At 37.1% G+C, this 23403-nt stretch overlaps 1 protein-coding gene across 2 annotated transcripts in view; it reads left to right on the forward strand.

Moving 5' to 3' along the window:
• Window positions 1-23403, forward strand: part of LOC307172345 (mannosyl-oligosaccharide 1,2-alpha-mannosidase IA) — a 223088-nt gene that overhangs the window by 157541 nt on the left and 42144 nt on the right. For both annotated transcript variants that reach the window (XM_079894656.1, XM_079894657.1), the window contains exon 4: window positions 13002-13082. In XM_079894656.1, the coding sequence (XP_079750782.1) occupies window positions 13002-13082 (81 nt within the window). The remainder of the gene's footprint in view (window positions 1-13001; window positions 13083-23403) is intronic.

Raw genomic sequence — 23403 nt, forward strand, 5'->3', positions numbered from 1 at the left:
GAGCTCTTCACGACTGCACTGATCAGGGTTCTGCTAAAATCACAATTGAAGAATTGACTTCTTCAGATCACGGTTATTTGAATTGAGTACAAGGAAGGTGAATTTGAATTTGAATTGAATTGTAATTCACAGGTGATGCATTCTGGGAAATGCTGCTCTGGAGCACAAACGTTCATTTATTAAATGATTAAATAAACTAAACCCATGTTTACATAGGTGGCATTTAAAACATTTCAAATCGAATTTCAGTTCTGCACCTTAATTCGCATTCAGTTGAATTTCAGTTTCAATTAAGTTCTGAGTAGCACACAATTTGAAAAGTTTTAAATTAAGTTTTACAGAAATGATCTACAAATATGATCCAATGTTGGTGTAAAAACACTTATCAATGTTATTTACTTGCATACTATTGTGGTATTTTATATATATATATATACATAGCTTTTATTTGTATATATTCTTTAGTTTTACAGGTGTAAAGGTTCAGATGTCTCATGCTTCTGTTTGTTTCATGCCTCTGGGGTCTCAGTTTCGGTTCGGTAGAGTAAATAATTGGTACTATTGGTGGTGAAATGATTAGGAAATCTGAGAGTAATATCAATAACTGATGTTTTAACACTTTTCTGCCGTCTAACTGCCGCTACTTGTGTAAAAGCAGTCAGTGAATTGGATGTAAAGCAGTGAATCCGTATAGCAGTAAAGCAGTATATGTCGATATAAAGCAGTGAATCAGAAAGACCTTGTGTAGAATGATCAATTAGTGTAGGGGGGGATCAATTAGTGAAGGATCAATTAGCCTGGAATATTCCATTTTTCTAATTCCTGGAATCCACTCACCTGGATTCCAGTTGATGTCAGGCACATTTCTCCATGGACACGGTTGACATTTTCAAAGATTTTATTCGGAATGAGCATTTGACATTATTGCTTATCTAACCATACTGCGCAAATGATATTCCATGGGAAGATACGCATCCTTTGAAGAGGCAAAATAAGAGGGTGGATAATTAGCGTGTTCTTTGAGCCCTTGAATGGAGACTTCCTTGCTGAGAGTCTCTCCTGGGTGTCATTCGAAGAGAGAGAGAGAGAGAGAGAGAGGAAAAACTGATGGTGTCTCCCTCACTACAGTTAGAGTTTCCCCCATCTGGAGACATGCGCAGGTGTTCATGTAGTTTAAATATCTAACTGAGAGTGATTGATAACTGATGTTTTAAAGGGGTGGTTGATTATTATTTGACTTTTTTAACTTTAGTTAGTGTGTAATGTTGCTGTTTGGGCATAAACAACATCTGCAAAGTTACAACGCTCAAAGTTCAAAGCAAAGGGAGATATTTGCTTTTAAAGAAATCGCTTTTTAAGGACTACAACAAAGGACTACAGGACATTCCTCCTGGGTTAGTGACATCACCAACCCTAAAATTTACATAAACCCCGCCCCCTGAACACGATTTATAGATTATCAAGACAGAATATGCTAATCAATGACTAGAAGATAACTACACATAAGCTACATAAATTCATCAACTAACCATTCAGAAATGTCCTGTTGCTCTACATGTTGTCACTTCTTCTTGAGTCTCTCCATCATTGTCTGAATCCGGTTTGAACATAAGGCTAAAAGTTTTAGAAATTTTCAGTGCATGCCTCTGTGTGAGTGCAAGATGTTGTAGCTCCGCCCTCTGTGCCGGGAGCAGCAGCTCATTTGCATTTAAAGGGACAGACACAAAAACGGTACGTTTTTGCTCACCCTCAAAAATTGACAATTTTAACATGGTACATAAAGATATATGTGGGGTATTTTCAGCTAAAACTTCACATACACACTCTGGGGACATCAAAGACTTATTTTACATCTTGTGAAAAGGGCATTATACCACCCCTTTAACACTTTTCTGCAGTCTAACTGCCGCTACTTGTGTAAAAGCAGTGAATTCAGCAAAGGATTGATATAGAGCAGTGAATCAGAAAGGCCTTTTGTAGAATGAGATCTGATTAGGTTTGTATCTTATACTCAGTTATCAAGTGATGCCCAAAAGCAGCTTCCAGCAAACCTTTGCAGCGCGTATCAGTTTTTCAAACACTAAAGTTTAACAACAAGAAGAAAAACTCGAGTAAATCACACCTCAGGCGTCAGGAGCCCCTGGCAACAAATAAATGTGTGTTCTAAATCTCGCCTCAGTGTTTCTTCCAGACTTCTATTTATTTCTTAATAGTTCAATTAGTCTTCCAGATTGCAGTTTAATGCATTTCAATTTGATCTTGATGAAGTTGAATTTGATCCTCAGTTGTCTATCGTCTCGGCAGAATCCCCTCGGCAGCTGAAGTGTGAACTGAGTATCGAATGTGGTCGCAGGTTTGTTTGCTTGTGAATTTAATTAACTCACTGTTGCATGTCGACACACTGGAGATTGTGCATCATAGGCTGCATTTACACTGCAAGGCCTGAGAGTAGGTTTTACTGTGTCAGTGAATGCATTGATTTCAATAGATTCACACTGAGAATCAGAGCTTTGTCTTGCATGTGAGCGTCCAGATGAGTGAAGGAACGCCCGGAGCAGGAGCACGTCGCTAACATTGTTTTTTGATGAATGAAAAACTAAAACGAGCCTTTTCTCAAGGTCAGATGTGCCTCTTCATTCTCAGGTCAGATGGTCTGTTTTTGTGGTTTTAATGCACTTTTTTTTTTAACCACACTTGTGCCTTTCCAGAATCAATGTATTAATAATTCATGCTATAGTCAGATAGGTGGTTCTGCTGGCTGGGAATAATTTCTTTTAATAGTGGGAATACATGATTGATGAAGGTGACCCAACACTAAAAGATATAAATATACAAAATCATCTGGCCCAAGCCTCCGTCCTTCTCAAGGCTTGACTCCAAGATTAGAAGAAAAATCGATACTAGATAGAAGAAGAGAGGAAAAGGTGTAAATCACAAAAGTTGAGAGAGTTTGTGCATGCAAAAAAAGTTCCAAAGCACAAAGTCCCTCTCTATATCAGTGTCAGTGTTTCTGAACTCCCTGAAACACCTCCATTGGAGTCTTGAGTTTCTTCCGGGAACAAACACGTCACAATATTCCTCATTTAAATAATTCCCGCACAAGGCATATGCTAAATAAAGGGGCGGGGCCTGGTTTAGTTAGTTAGTGGTGTGTTGAAACGGCGTGTTATGGTGAAGGGCGGGACATTTCCCAAACACACTTGAAGCAGTTGACCAATCACAACACACTGGTCCAGCCAACCAATCAGAGTACAGTGTGCTTTTCGGAAGGAGAGGCTTCATACAGGAACTAAACTGGGGTGCGTTTCTCAAAAGCATCATTAGCCACTATGGTCGCAAGTTCCGTCGTTATCAGCATATTTCTAACGAACATTCGCAAACAGCATCGCAAAGTTGTGTAATTGAAAACGACAGCTCTCGAGCTGTGGTTACAAGCATAGTTTCTAGTTTGCATGACATGTGGACTTAATAAATCCTTATCTTGAGCAAAATAAGCAAGCTGACATCCAGTACAATCTATATCTTTTAGTTTAGAATACATACAAATGTCATTTACGTATTTTAGTTTGTCAAGAGATTTAAAGCATCGTTCTTGAAGAGTGCGCACGTGCTAGTACGTAAGAACGAGCCTATGATTGAATCTGGAAATAAAACAAAATAACTGAGAAAAATGAGAAATAGTCCTCTGGTGCCATGTCCGTAATTTATAGAAAAACATCAAGCATTAATTCGATCTCAAAAAGACTAATTAAAAGTAGTTATTAATTCACGTGCTATATATATTTATACTTGTGTATATATATATATAAATAAGAATATTTTGCAATGCATTTAAATTATATCAATGACTATAATTCATTAGTTTTTCATTGATTTATACATTCTCAGTGGCTCATGGGATTGTGGTTCACTCCCTCATAAAAATGTAAATATACAGCCTTATATGTTTTTCTTATTTCCATATTTTCAGATTAAAATCATATGCTGTAATGTAATTCAGTTCAGAACAGGTTGGTTTTGGTTCAGGCTTATAGAGCTCAAGGAAATGAATGAAACTGAGGCACTGAACAAGCGGGCGGTCACTGCTGTGCTCTGTTGTGTAAAATAAAATCAAGTCCTACACCATTTTTCCTGTTGACATATTTTTCTATTGAAACTGGAAGTTGGGACACATCAAGAAAAATCACACTCTAAGGGTTGAACGCCCTAAAGCTGAAAGTCTAGAATTGCTGCTGGTAATGACTTTCTCCTCTATTCGTTGTTGTATTGACAGGTAAGTGTAATAGAGATAGAGAGAGAGAGATATTGTGAGGAGGACGATTGCCTGTAATTGGGTCTAATTACTCTGTTGGGTCTGTCTTAATTATGAGCCTTGTCTTTTAATTTGCCAGTAAGCATTTAAGTGGATGGGCTTCAAACATGTCCAGAGGAGATTTATAGGTGGTCGGACTGTATTGCTCAGGAACAGGGTGACTATTGTTTGGAAAATGTTGAAATATATACGTCAATATATTAATTGAATAATTATTAAGAATTGAATAAATGTGTTTTAATGTTTTTGAAAAAAGTCTCTTAAGCTCACCAAGCCTGGATTTATTTTGATACAATAAAAAATTGTGAAATATCATAAAAAAAAAAAAAAAAAAAAAAAAATTATATATATAATATTATTTTTATTTATTTTTTGAAATCTTTTGAATAATAATCAGCATCATTACTGTCACATGATCCTTCAGAAATCATTATAATATGCTGATTTGCTGCTCAAGAAACATTTATTATGATTATCAATGTTAAGTTGTGCGGCTTAATATTTTTGTGGAATTCGAGATACACTATCATTCAAAGGTTTGGAGTGAGTAGCCTAATTTATATTTTTATTCAGAAAGGACTCATTAAATTGGTCAAAAGTGACAGTAACAAAACATTCTGTTCTTTTTAACTCTCTATTCATCTGCAAAAACTGAAAATGTTTATTGAGCTGCAAATCAGCATATTAGAATGATTTTATTATAAATTTGTTTATTATTAGGATAAACCCCTTGAGATGTATCATCTCGTTTTCGAGGGGGTCCCAACATATAACACAATAATTACATAACCACAGAGAAGTGAAAAATCAAAACAAAACAAAACAGAACTAACAGCAACAGAAACAAAAACAAAAACAAACAAAAACAACACCTGCATATATTCATAAAAAAAATAAAAACCACCAAAAAGGCTAAGATGGCCTTTAGTAAACAGTTGAGTATGAGTAAATTTTTAACTACAGTCAGATACAAATATTAGGTATGCACAGTAAATTTCTGAAGGATCATGTGACACTGAAGACTGGAGTAATGATGCTGATATACAGCTTTGATCACAGGAATAAATTTACGATTTACAATACATTCACATAGAAAACAGTTATTCTAAATTGTAATATAATTGTAATCAAATAAATGCAGCCTTGGCGAGTGGAATAGATTTCTTTCAAAAACATAAAACATCTTAATAATTACGAACCTTTGACCGGTAGTGTATCTGTCATATGTAGGAATTGTGTCGTTCATAATGAGACTATCACTTCACATCTCTGCAGTGTTTGGTTTCACTTCTAAAGCACTACACACTCCAACAACTTGAAAGGTTCTTCTCAAAGTAGCCTCCTGGTACCCTCAACATAATGGATCCATCTGTGTTCCAGCTCTATCTAAATAAATGAGAGTCTCTGAAGATCTCCAGGCTGCCAGTGAGGAATGAGCTCCTTAAAGTGAAGGTGACCTGAAAGTGATGGGAATTAGCCTCCTAAGAACGGGCGAATGAGAGTATCACTCATGCTGTCTGTGGCCAGTGAAGACATTCAGCACATATCAATGTGAAGTCTTATAGTGTTACTTCTCCCGAAAGTGAATATTTACTCACCCTGGTGTTGTATTAATGTCATATGCCCTTCTTTCTTTTTCAGAGCAGAAAAGGAGAAATTTAAAAAAACGTCCGGCTCGTCCATTTAATAGCAGAGAATAGCGGCCAACTTCAAGCTTTTTAAAGATATCCCTACACGTGGGGATATACAATAGGATCTGGTGAAAAACAAACCAAAATTTAATGTATGATTTAAAGGAATGGTTTGGAGTAATTTCAACCTAGGGTCCTTTGCACCATGACCTCGAGTCAAACACCCCCCAGAAGCCTTTTCCCCCTCGGTCGAACATTATTAAAGTTAGAGCTTATTTAGAGACATCAGCCGAATGGCTTAGTGCAGGCGCTAATGGACCCAAGGCTGTATCTGGTAAATTACCCCACTAATAATGCCCAGAATGGGACCAAACTTCTACAGTAGTACAAATAGGTTCTGTACTCATAAAACGAGGCATTGGAAAGTTTGTAAGTACATCAGGAGTTTATTTAAATAACACTTGCCTGATGGCTAATGCTACCGCTAACCCGGACGTCGAGGTCACTTCCGAGATTTGGGAAAAGCCCGTAACCTTGTCCGTTGGTCTTCGTTCGTAAAACTCTTTTAGCGCCTCCGTTCACTCCGTCTCGCCCCGAAAAAAACACGACACATCCCTTTAAAGGGTAACTAAACCCCTGGTCAGAGCCTGACTCCACCCACTGGCAATATTTGAAAAATGCTAGAAAAGTGGGCAGAGCCCAGCGGAGATAGAGGAGACGAACCGTGAGCGGAAGGGCGTGCACCTGAGACCTGCTGTCAGACTGTCTAAAATGGAGAGTTTGCTCACAGGGTCGCAAGACGACGTAAATATGCATCTGATGAGTTTTATCGAGTTGATGTCAATAGCGCGCGCGCTCTATAGGCATATTCATATTTTGCCGCTATGTGAAAAAAATCCAGCAAAATGCACCGACGCGTTTGTCGACCCCCGATTAACTTTAGCCTAACCATAAATTGTAATTAAAATATATCACTCACATCAAGACGCCGCTGCGGTGGTGGAGTCCATGCAGGAGAGCAGCGTTTGGCATAGCGTCGCTTTTCAGCGCGAGCTGTGTGTGGAGAAGCCCATTTCCACCTCTATTGCGTTGTAAAAGCAATTCCGCGTAAAATGCAGGTTTCACACTCACGGTCTTCCAGGCCAAGTGCATGCAAACACTGGCGCCTAATTTCCAAGTCTGCTGGAAAGCTATGCAGTCCAGCAGTGCTGTTGCACCCAGCAACACTACACCTACCACTGTACTAAATACAGATAAATCTACGCTAGCTCATCCAAGGGCGTGGTGAGCTCGTACCAAGGGAGGGCGTGGTGAGCTGGAACCTGCTTACGTCACGCAGTACCGCTTACGTCACGCAGTACCGCAACATCCAATAGGAAAATTCAACTGCAGTAGCCACCGTTCAACCTGAAGAGGGCAGCACTCAGACTTTTTTACACCATATATTGTAGAATTAAAACACTTTATACCCAAATGTCAAAAAAGTTACTCAAATCAATGAACAGCACTAATAAAGCCCCATTCTTACAAATCATTAACTAAAAAAAGTTGGTTTAGGGTTTAGTTACCCTTTAAGAACTGCGACACGATGTTCCAATGCTACAGGGATATTTATTACAAAAATTATGCATTTAAAACTGTCAGATATTGTCAGTTTTCTGAGGTAGTTTGATATGCATTGACACTACCCTGGCATACTGTATTTGCTGAGTGAAATCAAATACTTGTTTCTTACTAATTTTGTGGTGCTGATTCCAAAAATGTCACTTTCTCACAAAACATGCTGCATTTCGTTGCGTTTTTGCTTTTGGCAACCATTTGTAATGAACTCTTGCATTATCCTTTATCTTCCTCTGAACTGTCTGTTCAATCCTCAGCCGATTTTCACATATATAAAATTATTTTACACCTAATCCTGATTTTAAGATTAGAATTGTGGCCAGTGACTGAATTAGTCAAAAATAAGTATTTGAACATATTTTCAAGTTAAATGATTTTGAATACTTTTTTCCCTTAAAACCAAAACCTCTTGACATTTGACTGCCTTTGTTAAGTGTATAATATGAAGTAAGTTTATAATATAATTTGAAATATCTTCAAAAACTAGTATGTGATAAAGTTTTTATTGATATTTTTAACTCTGTGTCAAAATAAAAACTGCTAACCCCAAACTGTTGAACGGTAGTGTATGTATAAATATATAAATAATTACATATATACAATACTCTTTCATAGCTGTTAATTGTTTTGACAGTATTTATCTTTGAGTAATGTGTCTAATTAGAGAAAACATTTGTTCCACATATCAGAATAAATTGTCATTATTTGTCTAAATTAATTATGTATTTATTTACAGTATATATTTTTAATTCAATTCAAAGTCAAGAATTGAAAAAGGAACACATTCTTACATTTTTAATGTTTGTGTCCAATTATATTGGAAATGAAAAAAATTCAGAAATGGTTTGGATTGAGCACCAGTATGCTATTCTGAACCCTGAATGGTTTTGAGTTTCCTGCAAACAGACTTTCTGTGCACACAACACATCCTCACACACATAATCACATTAGCACACGCATCCAAGCCAAACCAAATCTGTGCCTGTTCAACTGAAACACTTACCAGCATGTGAGGCACAGAACAACACGACGGCACTGCGTCTTCAATCCTGAAACCGTTGTAGGAGCTTTCAGCGTGCTGTATTTTTAGCCGCTGTAATTTAATTCATTGTCTCGGTGCGCTCCATTTTTGTGCTTCTAACAATAGTATCTCTCCACGAGCCTTCCTTGTGCACCGGCTGCCAAACGTGCAGAAATTAAAATGCTAATTTGTTGCCATTAGCTTGACAGCGCAGCCATTACCCATGACCACACCACAGCCCAGAGGTCCAGCGGTTACAATAATGCAACGCACCTGATTGAAACCACCCAGCTATTATGGAGCGCAGAGGTGAAGGGTAATGGACGGGTTAAAGCAAAAGTGTAGCAAAACCCTGTCGCTGTGGAGAAAAAGACTGAAAGAAAGAACATATCGGTTTTGAAAATAACATTTTCAGGACACTATTTTGCATCATTACAGAATGTAGAGTGAGAACTGTACTGTACTGCACTGTTTTTAATTTATTTTTTAATTTATTATAAATAAAACAAAGATTGTTGTATTGCATTTCACAAGAAAATACTATTGAATTTAATTTCAATTCAATTTACTCACATAAAAAGATTATTGGAGTATATTTTACAAGAAAATACCATTTAATTGAATTGAATTTACTCTTTATTTTATAAATGTTGCAACATAAACAAAGATTATTGGAGTACATTTTACAAGAAAAATACTATTGAATTTCATTTTATTTCAATTCAACTTAATTTACTCTTTATTTTATAAATGTTGCAACATAAAGATTATTGGAGTACATTTTACAAGAAAATACTATTGAATTGAATTTACTATTTAATAAATTTGTTGCAACATAAACAAAGATTATTGGAGTACATTTTACAAGAAAATACTATTGAATTGAATTTACTATTTTATAATTTTGTTGCAACATAAACAAAGATTATTGGAGTACATTTTACAAGAAAAATACTATTGAATTTCATTTTATTTCAGTTCAACTTAATTTACTCTTTATTTTTCTAAATGTTGCAACATAAACAGATTATTGGAGTAAATTTTACAAGAAAATACTATTGAATTGAATTTACTATTTTATAATTTTGTTGCAACATAAAACAGACTGTTGGAGTACATTTTACAAGAAAAATACTATTGAATTTAATTTTATTTCAATTCAATTTAATTTACTCTTTATTTTATAAATATTGCAACATAAACAGATTTTTGGAGTACATTTTACAAGAAAATACTATTTAATTGAATTGAATTTACTCTTTATTTTATAAATGTTGCAACATAAACAAAGATTATTGGAGTACATTTTGCAAGAAAATACTATTTAATTTAATTTACTCTATTTTATAAACGTTGCAACATAAAGATTTTTGAAGTACGTTTTACAAGAAAATACTATTTCAGTGTTTCAGAATTTCACGTTTAGGCTGTTCAACTAAAAACAGAAAACTTTTTAATGCATTTTGGCCCTTCATTTACACAACAGCAGCGTTTTGGGACACAAACTGATACCGTTATCGTCTCGGTGCAAACTATACAAAAATGTGAATTGTTACGCTTTACAAAGTGTCATCGCCCACTATTGGCCTGACACGCATAATACAGCGTTTTTCGCGGATCCATTTGAACGAGGATCATTTTGACAAATTTGTCAAAATTCTCTACTTGAAAAATGCAATGGAAAAACTTTTCCGTTTTAAGAACATCGTTGTCATGTAAACGTCCCCTAATTCAATGTGGTACTTGCTACATGCAATTTCTGAGTGAAAATCGTTCCTATACACCTTTTTTATTTCTTTATTTTTTCAGTGTATACACTGTGTTTTATAAATGGAAAGCCATCCACAAACATATGTACCCACAAACACCTACTTAAGCGCTGTAGCTTGGGATTTGTTCGATTTCTTTCGGGATAATCCTTTTAAAACCTCTCTTAATTCGTGGTTGTTTAGGGTGCTTTCCTCAAACATGCTCTTTTTTACCGCTGTGAATTGTGCCGCTGCTGATTTAAGACGGAAATACTCTGTGTGTGTGTTGGGATTACTTTCATTTGGCTCACGGTGAAGTCTTGTGTTTTTTGGATACTCCTCTCTCTTTGTCTGACACATGGCTCTGAAGACGGCTTTAAAAGATGTCTGCGATGCTTCAGACGCACATTGAGCTGGAACCGTTTTTGGATGTCAGATGTGAGTGAGATTTAAGTGTGCTGTTGATCAGTGCATCGATGAATGGATTGAAGAGGTGATTGCTCTCTACAGTTCTCTGCTATAATTCTCTTATCATCTCCTCCAGAGATTCTGCTTCCTTCCTGTAAGTGGCCGCGAGTCAATAAGGACTCTTGTCACCTCAACTCAAGTGATCATAATTATGCTGACATATTATATCTCCTTAGGGGCTCTCCCAGGCTTTAACTCCTCTTAATCGTCTCCACTATCTAATCGCCCACTGGATAAAAAAACACAACATTTTAATGCAGTTTTGGTCTATTTAATCATGTATGAGGTGGGTGATGTAAGCCAACATTTAGATCATTTTCCCTTGGTTTCACAGACAATTAAGGTTTAGCCCCAGACTACAATGCGTTATTGAGCCGTTTTAGCTGAAAGCAACTTGGATCTTAAAATATGTCAGTGCCATTGTTTTGTCTCAAGATGCAGTAATGTTTATTAACTTAAATGTCGTAATTGAACTAAGGCCTAATCCTGGCTTAATCTAAGCCCTGTCTGTGAAACCAGACCTAAATTGTTGATTCAGTAACTGCTTTGACGCAGTGAAGAGTTCATTCAGTGAAGGACTGATTCAATTGAGTCATTTACAGTGAATCGGACTACATGGCAAGCGCAGGTTTGTTTGCTGTGGCTTGCTGGTTTCGAGTATGAACAACACAGATTTGTTCAGGCCAAATCTGATCTGAGAGCTTGAAATGGTTTGATGGCAGGAAAATCCCTTATTAGAGAATTTACAAAGATGCATATTTTTGTTTTTGTATAATTCATGAACTTTAAGAACAAGTTAAATGAACAGCCCCAATATGACTAATTTTTAGACTCTTAAAAAGGAATAGTTTATTAAGAAATGAAATATTGTCATTATTATTTTAAAGCCCTTCAAGCTCTAGTGAAGACAAAAACACCATATAAAAATTTCATATGACTTGTGTACCATGTAGTTAGTCTTCTAAAGTAAAAAAAGAAAAAAAAAACTTTTTATGGAGCATTTTGTACTGTTTAGATCTTTATTATAAAAGTTTAGTCAGTTTTTTTGTGTGTTCCGTTGAAGAAAGTAGATGGATGAATTATTTTCAGGTGAACTGTTCCTTTATATAATAACAGGCTTTAGATCACTTCGATCTGAGTGATTTCGATTGTAATCATTTTGAAGTTTGATGAAGCAAAATCAGCGAGGAAAAAATTGCAATAGGAAAAACAAACTTGCTGAGGAAATTGCATGTTCCACAACTGCTATTATTCCCATGCTCTTCATAAATCAATAGCCTCCTTTGACTCCCAATGCCAGGAAACATAATTTAAAGTGTTTAATAATGGTCTACCCTGCTGGCCTTGGCCTCAGAGATCTTGGCAGGTTCCCTGCAGAAGGAAAGCACTGCGGCGTGTTGAATACGGGTCGCTGAGCGATACGTCCAGAGGTCAGGGCTGTGCGGATTCAGAAATCACTCTTTGAGGTGTAGAATGTACTATAAAGGGGTTATGTGTTTCATTATTTCTCTAAGGACCATTTATTGTGCCAAAAAAGTAATAGTTTCCCTCTTTCTCTCCCTTAAGAATAGAGTTTTTGAAAGTTTCATACACTCGAAAAAATACTGAGGCCTAAATTTAAGATTGTTGTATTTGAATTGCATATAAAAAATAACCATTTTTATGGTGTTTTCATCTTTACTAGAGCTTGAAGGGCTTTAAAATAATAATAATAATAGTTTCCCTCTTTCTCTTCCTTAAGAATAGAGTTTTTGAAAGTTTCATACACTCGAAAAAATACTGAGGCCTAAATTTAAGATTTTTGTATTTGAATTGCATATGCAATTTCCATGCATTTGGATCACACAGTTTTAACATAAACTAGCTAATAAAGTTAATGTGATGCATATTTGTCAGTCATTTGTCAGATATATTTATGATAAATATATATACCTGGTTATGCATCAGTTTTATTAGTTTGTTAAAACTGTGTAATCCAAATGGATGGAATTTTTATATGCAATTCAAAAACATAAATCCTAAAGTTATGCCTAACAATGAACAAGGATTAAGAAAAATGTGATTTTCCCAACCCCTATTTAGGTCAAACGTGCCCTTGCTATAGCATTTTGAAGAATGTTTTCCTCATTAACTAAAGCATGTCATTTATAATGTTGCTGAAGAACAAAGATTAAACTCTTAATGTTGTTTGTGTTCTGCAGAACGGAGAGGCGTCCCTGTTTGAGGTGAACATCCGTTACGTCGGTGGTCTTCTCTCTGCGTTCTACCTGACGGGCGCTGAGGTAAGATTCAATCTCACCCCATCTCTCACTAACTTGTTTTATGTAATTAACTGGAACTGGAGTTAATGCATAATCACATGAATTACAGCCAGAGAAAGGTTTTAAGGAGAAATGATCTCATGTGTGGTTTATCTGTAACAGGCCCAATTTGAAACCGAGGGCATAGAAATTCGATAATAAAATAAAGCCGATCCATAGACGCTCGTAGTTGTGAGTCAGCCTAATGGAAATTGATTTTCAGTCAGAATTAGTCAAAGAGGAAGACAGATGCTCTGTGTTTTCTGAGACCATCCATCTGTGTTCATCTGTCTCAGATATAGACACACGTACCACATATACACATCAGATGAGTCGATTTGATGTTTCATTGAGCATTGAGATGTTTGCTCGATATTGACATATGGTTGAGATGGAAGCATATAGTACGAATACATTGTAAAATGTGTCATGCTCCATCATTTTGAGTCACTTTGGCTCAGAAACCTATTCGTTTTATGCAATAAAGTGAAAAAGAAAGACCTCTTTCTAATATTAAAGTTATTGCATTTTAATTCCAATGCAAATATCCTATTGAAATGGTAGATGGTTAATTTTTCTAGTTAACTAACTGTGACAATCCTTGAACTTAAAGTAGGTGACTGTATTTTCTTCATGCTTTAACTTGTAATAAAGACGAGGGCCTAATTGAATTGACTAACTTTGAGGTTTTAATGGTTTGCATTTACATTTATTGAATTTATTTGTATTCTATGTTATAAATTGCTAGCATGACCATATCATTTTCATATAGCATGACCAGACAGTGTATGTAATTTGATTAGCTGTTGGCTCATTACAGAGTTGCTCTCTGATAGATGTGAACATAAACATGATCCGTTTAAGATGCTTGTGCTTTCGTTCTGCACTTCACTGCAAGTGTGTATGAGTCTCTGCCTCCGTCTCTCACTGTAGAGGGAGTTTGTTGTCCACCATTTCTGATGAATCTATCAGCATCTCAGCAGTCTGCAGTGATCTATCCCTGCATTCATGCACACAGGGAATGTGTGTGTTCTGGATGTAGATTTATCTCATCCGTCTCCGAGTTTCCGGGGGGTTTCACCACCTGCAGATAAGGGCGGGTGATTGGAAAACCGTTTTGCGAAACGGCCACGGTGGCGAGGCGTGTGTAAATCACCCCGGACAGCATGAGGTCGGAAAACATCACAGGCTAACAGCAGGATTTACAGCTATAGAGCTCGATTTGAAGTTGAAGTTGCTCTTGTTGTGAAAGTCGATAGAATCACTTTCTGTCTCTAGGCAAAACGTCATGATATGACCGTCACTATCATCTGTAACGTTTACTGAAAGCCTGAGATGGCTTATGTTCTCATTCTTATTATCTTATTATTTAAAATAGACAAAACAAGGTTTAAAATATGCTTGAACGGCAAAAAAAATCAAGATGTAAGCTGAAATTAAATTTCTTAATTTAATTTGTTTCTTTAAGAACTGCCGTTTTTATTTAAGAGTCAGTGTTTGCATTATCTTAGACAACCTTGACCTTGAATATGTGCCATGAATAACTTTAAATGAATGTTAGATGACATAAAAATGTGTGAATGGAAAAATTTCCATTTTACCCAAGATAAAGGTCTGTATATGATACTAAGAGAGTAAAATTCTATTAGCGTTCATTACACACTCTGCTGCTCAGTAAAGGTGACCCAAATCTTGTGTTCTTCGTATCAACCGAGACTCATTTGAAGGTTCGCGTCATATGCATCTATATGACTTCAGAAACTAGTGGATTTATGCAAACTACTCAAAACCCACAGACTGGGCTGTAATTTCCCGCTCTGTGGAAATTGTTCTTACAAGCGAAGGCTACAGATGAATCCTTTATTCCAATTACCTACAAAACATCAGTCAGCTGTATCGCCCTTGTTAGAGAAACCGAAGGGCGTTATACTACTGCTGTATGTAAAAGCATGTATGCTAATTTACTGTCAAATCCAGCAGAAACTGCTACTTTCATCCATCAGTGCCTTGATGCACATTTATTGGTAATTGACCTAGAAGTGTAGAGCAGATTGGACTATAAACGAAGGCTTTTCAGATTTTATGTCGCACATTTTTTTCCATATTTATGATTCTTTGAAGCCTACAGTATAGTCGCTTTCTGCAACACGCTGGATCCTTCACCAGAAACCGAAATTAACTCACTCCCTCTAAACGTTTACTCTTTGAATTCTTTCAGCTGGGAACAATACAAGTCAAAACTATTATTTTGCAAAGTTTGCCAAGTATTTCCTACTAAAGCAATGCGGTATTTGACTCTGGTAAGCGTATTCATAGCAGACTGGTGGGAGTGGCCTTGGACGGCAACATGCCCAGTGCATTATGGGTGTTGAAGTTTTCCTACCTATTTGTCAGTAGGGAGGGTAGCACCGATTTACATTTGTGCATTTGGCAGACGCTTTTATCCAAAGCGACTTACATTGCATTTCAAGAATGTACACATTTACATTCTTATCAGTTCTTGCTTTCCCTGGGAATCGAACCCATTTCGAACCTGATTTCAATTGCTTTCGCCTTTCAACTGCATAGTTTTATTGAAAGCCCATTTTGCCCGTGGTGAAGTACCCCTTAATGTTAACAAATGAAACCTAACAAATGATACACAGGTTTGTTTTTATTAGATGATAAATGGACAGACTTTTTGCTGATATTCCGAAATCTGGCTAAATGAGACTAATGTCCTACCAGCTACGTCTTTCATAGCTTAGCTCTTCGAGTTTAGCTCAAGAGCTAGCAGGTTTGCACCATCCCTTTCTATCCTATTTATTTGACTGATTGGATTATTAAAGCCTGTCCACTCTGCACCTGCAATATCTTGAAATATTATGCATATAACCATTAAGGCATTAAGTTATGTCAAAAGCCTATAGCCTATTTTTCTGAGGAATTGCCCGCCTTTGAATTGCCGCAAGATCAAATCACTGCTGACGGAAGGGTATTAGCTTGCAGCTCTTTGTCATTCCTTCACCTCTGTCAGCCCACAGGATTCATCTTTACATGAATGTTTTATCAGTCAAGCTTCAGTGATCATATCAAACCTTTCAGGACGTAAGAATGACCTGAATAAGCGTCATGCATGGAGACTTTTTGGTTTATTTTCCTGCTGTGAATCATGTGCTGCATTATTGATACAGCCATTAAGTTTACACATACATGTTCAATTTAGCATTGTCTATCCTTCTCGCTGCTTTATTTACAGTGCGTATTCACGCTTAAATCCCTGTGGGTATATCCGCATGTCAACCTGCATTTATTTCCAACCTCCTGCCAATAAAATCGAGGAATCCTGCCATTCACAACATAAGAGTCAGAATGCACTTAAACAGACCTGCAGTTCACTGACAGTATCTGGCCGAAGGAACTGAACCATTTCTGGTCTAAACTAGAGTTTTATACATGGGGTGGCCAAGGTTACTTCAGATGGTCCAGAGACCATGAAAGAAAATAGGTGTCTAAACCTAACCCGGCATTTAAAAATCAGTGAATCATAGTGCCATGCTGTGTTGCATTCTCAAAACATCTAATATTCATAGAGGCAAAAAGTTTAGTTCAATGAAAAAAAAGTGGTGTTGAAGGGTTTTTAAAAACAGTGCAAACATGGAGAGATCTATAGGATATTATTATGTATCTCTATATGTAGCATAGTCTTTTTTTCCAATCCACAGAAAGACAAATATATATTATAGAAAAAGGGCCTGAAACGCAAGTATCAAACGCGAAACGTTAGTAACTTTGTGGGTGGATCTCGGGCGCTGTTGCTATTATACCGGTGGGATAAATGACTCTTGTGCCCGATGCAAATCTAAAATGGGTTGGTCTGAAGTAGCTTCATTACTCATAGGTGTGGTTTGGGCGTAATGTGAAATAAACCAATCAGAGCCTCATCTCACATTCCCTTTAAGAGCAGGCGCGCTTGTTCCATGGCGGATTGCTATTATAACGCCAGGAGCGGTTCACAGCCGAGGAGGCCGACGTTCACGTCAGAGCCGTAAAAGACAGAGAAGTGATATTGTATGAGGATGGGAGAAACCCACCCAAATTAGCTTCGGTTAAACAGGCGTATAATAATTTGGGTAAATGTGTAAGCTTGATTTATGCCTATTTTTTCACAGCTTCATGGTCACCACAATGATTTCCCTCTTGTGGAATATTTTTCCTTGTGATTATCAATGGTTTGCAAAAATGGAAAATGCTGCGTCTGTGTGTAGATGAGAGAAGCAAAGTGTATGTGTGTTGTGCACACGCTACATTATGGCCAAGCATGCGCCCTTAAAATAGCATCTGAATAGCGTGCTACTGACTTTAGACGAGGTTTCTCCTGGTCTGTGGCGGAATTGTTTTCTGAAACTGCAAAATAGCACCAGGGAACGTTTGCGCCGGAACACGCCTCCTCTTTTCGCTGAACCGCCCCCGGGAGCGCAAGTTCATTCCCTAATTTACCGACGTGCGTCTGTGGAGGGAAAAGTCAACAATGTCATGCGTCAACAAAGTCAATTGCGCTGGGTGCAAGATAGGGCCCAAAATGTATATACATGCTCTTCCTGCCCAGAGTGAAGTCATTATGTACATTATACTGTAGTTGTCCTAAATCATTGCTGATGTAATTTAATGTGAAAGTATGTGAGCATTGCAGTCTGTGGCATGGCAGGATTTTGAAAGAAATATTGGAACAATACCAGCAACAGTCAAATGGAGAGAAACTGGAGTTGAGAAAAATATTTATTCTTTATTTTGCCAATGTGTTTCAGTGCCCAAGCCTTCATGAGGGATAAAAGATTACAGGTGTACACAAGCACAATTCAAACTTATAGACAACCAGTGAAAAAGTCAGATGGTATAGCATACACTAATCACATTACATGTCAAGTGACATTACATATCAGGCCAATAGCCTCTGTTCTTATGGAGCATTTCTAATCAACATGTTCAAGCACAAAATAAATGTCAAACAAAAAATACATTTGTCTTTTAATATCTTAATGTGATTGTACAAATATAACAACAATCACATATATTCTGACCATTTTGATTTCTCCATTTCGCAAGTGTTGCTGGTACTGTTCCAATGTCTTTTTTCTTTTCTTCCACGCACCTTGTTGATCTTGTGAAGTCGCACCAGAACAACTACACAACATTATAGCAGGATTTTAAACAGCTCTGCGTTTCTACAGGGTGCGACTTCCATGTATTCTTAATCTTCTGTATCTTGCAACATTGATTTTCTCTTAAAGCAACACTAAAGAACTTTTTTTTACCTTAAAATAATGTTTCCAAAATCGTTTCAGTGGTTCATCAAATTGTAGCGGTGAAAGGCACTTCTGCATTCGCTATGCGACCCTATATCTGCTATAACCACACTATGCAAGTTTGCCAGATCGGGTAGTGTTTCTGTAGTTCGAATGAGACATAAGAAACTACAAATTTGACTTGCTTTACGGCAAGCGTTACAATAGTCATTATTTAGCTTTTCTTCATTTCTGATGTCGCAATACATCATACTTTCATGAAATCATGCAACATCCTCTACCTCATCTGTGGACTTCGTTCATTCCAAAGCCGGTGCTGGATAAACAGCGAGTGTGCGTGCGACAGTAGGCTGCGGGAGGCGAAATGATTTACGACAGCGGTAATGGACAATTCCGCTTCCAACCTGTAGGGCGACCGAAGAGGAAAAGTTCTTTAGTGTTGCTTTAATATTCAACATTAATAATATGCTGTGCCGCCACACAGCAAAATAAATGCTTCTTTCAACAAGAAGTGAAATTAAAGCAGTGGTGGCCTAATGATTCGAGAGTCAGACTGGTAACCTGAAGGTTGCGGGTTCGATTCTCAGTACTAGCAGGAAATGACTGAGGTGCCCTTGAGAAAGGCACCTAACCCCCAATCACTCTCTGGGTGCCACAGCAAAAAATTGCTGCCCACTGCTCCAGGTGTGTGTGTGTGTCCACTGTTTCCAGTGTGTGTGTGTTCACTACTCACTACTAATGTGTGTGCACCAACTTGGATGAGTTAAATGGAGAGGACAAATTATGTATAGGTTACCATACACATGTCACTTTCACTTTTTTTTTTCTCTGCTAAATTTCTATCAGCATGAAAATGCCATACAAATAAAATGTTGGGGTGTCCAATCAGATGTCAGGGGCGTCCAATGCCACCCCAGACACCACTGCTGCTGCGTGCTCAGACTGAGCTTAATTTAATCTTTTTATGAAATTCTGAGATGGAGCGACGTCAGTGACAGACTGTTCTGAAGGAAATTGCTGCTAACAAGATATGTGACTTTATCCTGTCTGGTAGAAAATGATGCAAACTGAACACATTGCTCCCTGACAGGTGGAACAAGAGCTCCGAGCGGCTGTTATTGCAATCAACAGTTAATGAAGTTACACAACATTTTCCGGTTCATGTTACTCAAAGTTCTTGCTTTTGGTTGTGCAAAAAGAACAAAATGTTTCACGATGTTGAATTTCGGTTGCAGTCAGGCATACTAAAATTAACCATTAACTTCTCAGTTTATGTATTTAGATTATTAAAACATTATTAATACCGACTTGGAACTTTGAGAAAAGTTACATTTTAGTCACAAATACATACAAAAAACTAAACCAGCCAATGTTGCCAAAATGTTTGTGGAACATTTTGTTTATAGGTTTTAAATCTGCACATGCTTCTAAATTTTATTTAAGTAAAATTTAATTTCTTATTAATTCTTCCGTTTGATTTTAGGGTGAAATATACCTGGACATGTTATTGACAGGTTGAATGTTCACCCTAATGACATTGACAAAAGATGATGTAAGCAGTATTTTTGGTTGAACTGTTCCTTTAAGCACAAAATGGGTTGTTGTGCTGTATTCTAATCAGGGCAAATGGGTGTTGTTATCCTCTTCTTCCATCTGCAAAAAAGCATTGAAAGAATGCAAATTTCAGACATAGAGAGAGCCCAAAAGCTTTCCAGATCGGGCCCATCTCTCATTATTACAAAGGCCGGTCATAAGACTTTCGATCGCTTCTGCAGAAAACGCTGTTTATGGGCTAAAGGCCATTGCTTTAAACAATGAGAGCTCTATTGATCCCAGAAGGCTGCACCCACAATCAATGCTTTCCCAGAAAGTTGAGCCTTCCGCAGAACTGAGTTTGATGTTGATTTGTGTGTCCGGGGCGAAGGCGAGTCTCTCGGTCACCACCGCCCGTAAAATTCACGACATCCAGGGTTATGAGCCGTGCTCTGAACGTTTGTCCTCTCCTGAACGTCCAGGCTCAATGCAGGCTGCGTCCCAATACACGCACTGACTGTACTATATAGTAAGCAAGAATTAAAATCACAGTTACTGAAAAAGTATTTGTTTATCATGCAAAAATTTGGAAGCGCTTGTTTTTGATTTTGAATTTAGATATTGTGGGACAATGGATCATCTGTCTAGAATGCCAGAATACCATCGAATATAAATAACACTGCAGCTGCTACACTTGGTTTGGGTTTTTTTTTTCCCAGTGAAAACAAAGCAGGTGTCGAGGCAACAGATGCCCAAATGTTGCTCGTTCACATCTGAGTCCAAACTGCTTGTTATAAAGAGATACAAGCGTGGGAAGGGTGGAAGAGGGTAAATCATTTCTGATCATATCTTCAGGCCACAGCAGAATTTGTCATGTAGAGACAGCGACGAGTGTTCAGCGGGTGTCGATCATGCTTTTCTTTATTTGGAACTGATGCAATAGTTTGAAGAATTCCAGCTAGGACTTAGACGACTAGTCATGCAGAAAATGAATCGCCAAACATCTTAAATGGTTTAATAAACATATGAATTACTATTTTAAGAGGTCTTCATTTTGGGGACGGAACACAGGAATAGCAATACAGCCTAATGTGAGCCTTCAAAAGGCTATGATTTTATTGTATGAATATGAGTGCTGGTCACAAGAAGGAGAGACTAAGAACATTAGTTTAGCACATTATTCAAGGTAGCCTATAGAGTTTACTATTGGCACAATAATCTGTTTATTACCTTGTGTAGTTTTTGTATTCTGTTAAATTAAGGCATTTGCTTGTGAATGTTTAATTGAAAAGAAAAAAAACAACATTATTTGGTACATTTTCATTGCGCTCCTAAAGTTTTTATTGCTTTCCTGTCATGCGGTTTTAGTTTTGACATGATCTGATGACCAGCTGAGATTTATATAGGTGAGAAAAAACACTTGCATATCTCATTTAATGCTGTAAACGTTCTCCAAACGTGCATCTACTGGCCATCAAGGATTTATATTTTCTTGTGTCCCATTTCTTCTGATTAATGCGAATGTGTCCCTCAGGGATCCTCCGTAAACTACAGCAGAAATTTCTCTCTAGTTTACATTTAAGAAGGTAGGTGTGTGTGTGCGTGCGTGTGCGCGTGTGCGTGTGTGTGTGTGTGTGTGTGTGTGTTTTGCTGCAGTGGCTATTAATTAAGCTTATAAAAGCAGCGCGTTAATTGCAAGAGAGGTTACGAGGCTAGGATGTCGCAATCTATTATTTGTTAAATTATGAATAATATTGTACATTTGCATCCCCGGAATGACACTTAATTACATGCATCTTGCTTCTTCACTCTAAAGTGAGGCATTTCTGTTTGTGCAGGTAAATGAGTGTATTATTAGCGAAGCTTTCAGCATCATGTTTTTATTTTCTTAGTGCATGCATTCAAGTCCTATTACAACCATATAACTGGCAAGATCAAACCGAGTTGTGTAACATCATTAGCTAATGGTTTGTCCTTTGAGTGGCCAGTGAGGATGTTTCGAAACGCTCCCAGTGGGTTTGATGTTCCGGTGGGATAGATGGGCTGGTGCTGTAAATAGCTGTGGATGACTGTAATGTATGGTTATGACTTTGGCATGGCCTGTGTTTTATGGTTGTGTTGTGTATTGGGGGTTTGCGGTGAGGACGTCCCTCAGGCTGTGTGGAGGTTTAACACTCTCTGATCGACAGGTCTGAATTAATAGATGGCGTCTGTGCCGGGACAATTAAAGCTACCCTGTGCAAACTACAGTTGTTTAATGACCTGATGTCTCATGAGATCAACAAAAGTCAGAAGGCAGGGTGAAATTAGAGGAAAATAGCAAGAGAAAAAGATTTATTTTTTCTGGTTAATATGGTGGTTCTTAATCTAAAGCTAATACTTAAGTGAATTTATGTGATGCTATTGTTTCAGTATTACTTTTATACTACTAGTATATTTGTTCATATTTTGAATTAGCTTTTATTTTATATTTTAAGTTTTCTTTTTAATTGTAGTTTAATTTTAGCAGGGTTTTTTTTGTCATTTTCATTTTTTATTTATTTTTTTATATTTAGCTTTATTTTCAATTTCAGTTAGTTGCCAATGCAACATTTCTCATTTTTTATTTTTTAAGTTTTTCATCTTATATTTCTATTTTAATTTATTTCAGCTTTATTTCAATCAACTAAAATGATCTGTAATAGTTTTAGTAAGTATTAACTCTTTCCCCACCAACGTTTTTGAAAAAAGTTGCCAGCTAGCACCAGCATTTTTGATCGTTTTCACAAGTTTCATGGCCCTCCGAATATTTTGTTGTATGAATATCTGAACATGCAATATATCAAAAGAAAGAACAGACCCTCTGCTTTTAAAAAATAAAAAAAAATAAAAAAAAATTGTTTTATACTAGCTTTCATGCATTCTTTTTTTTAACACTTTAATTTGGGTCAGTTTCATAAAATAAAAATAAATCAAAGACTACGTCCAGACCGGTGATCAAAACATAGATGGAGTAGATTGAGTCCATCAACACCTCCAAAGCTTCACAGTCCTGTAGATCGTCCTGGGTTGACATTTCATTCGGCAACATTGGGCAGTTTTAATGTTGATGATTGTATTATTTTACATATGCTATCGCTTGTTTACGCTTCTTTTTCACTTATGTTTTGATCAGGAGATTCAGTACTCTTTCAGTAGATGCATAATAGCGCCCCCTATGGTAAAATTCAGTCAATGGCAGGGAAGCGTTGTCCCAAAAATTATGGAAAATTCCATCAATGGCGTGGAAAGAGTTAATACTGGATGTTATTTAAGTGAAAATATGCTATATTCTCCCCAAATCAAATCAACTTTGTACTTGAGGTCTTGCGGGTTGCAGTGGCCAATGTTTGCATGTCTGTGAAGTCCTCAAGACTGTCGAGTGTTTGTCATTTTAGGTTTCAGAAGGGGGATCATGAGCCCCTTTGAGGCTGTTGCACTCTTTTGGCAAAATCTGCACTGTCTAG

This window comes from Squalius cephalus, assembly GCF_949319135.1.
Source record: "Squalius cephalus genome assembly, chromosome: 15".
In the NCBI taxonomy this organism is placed as follows: Eukaryota; Metazoa; Chordata; class Actinopteri; order Cypriniformes; family Leuciscidae; genus Squalius; species Squalius cephalus.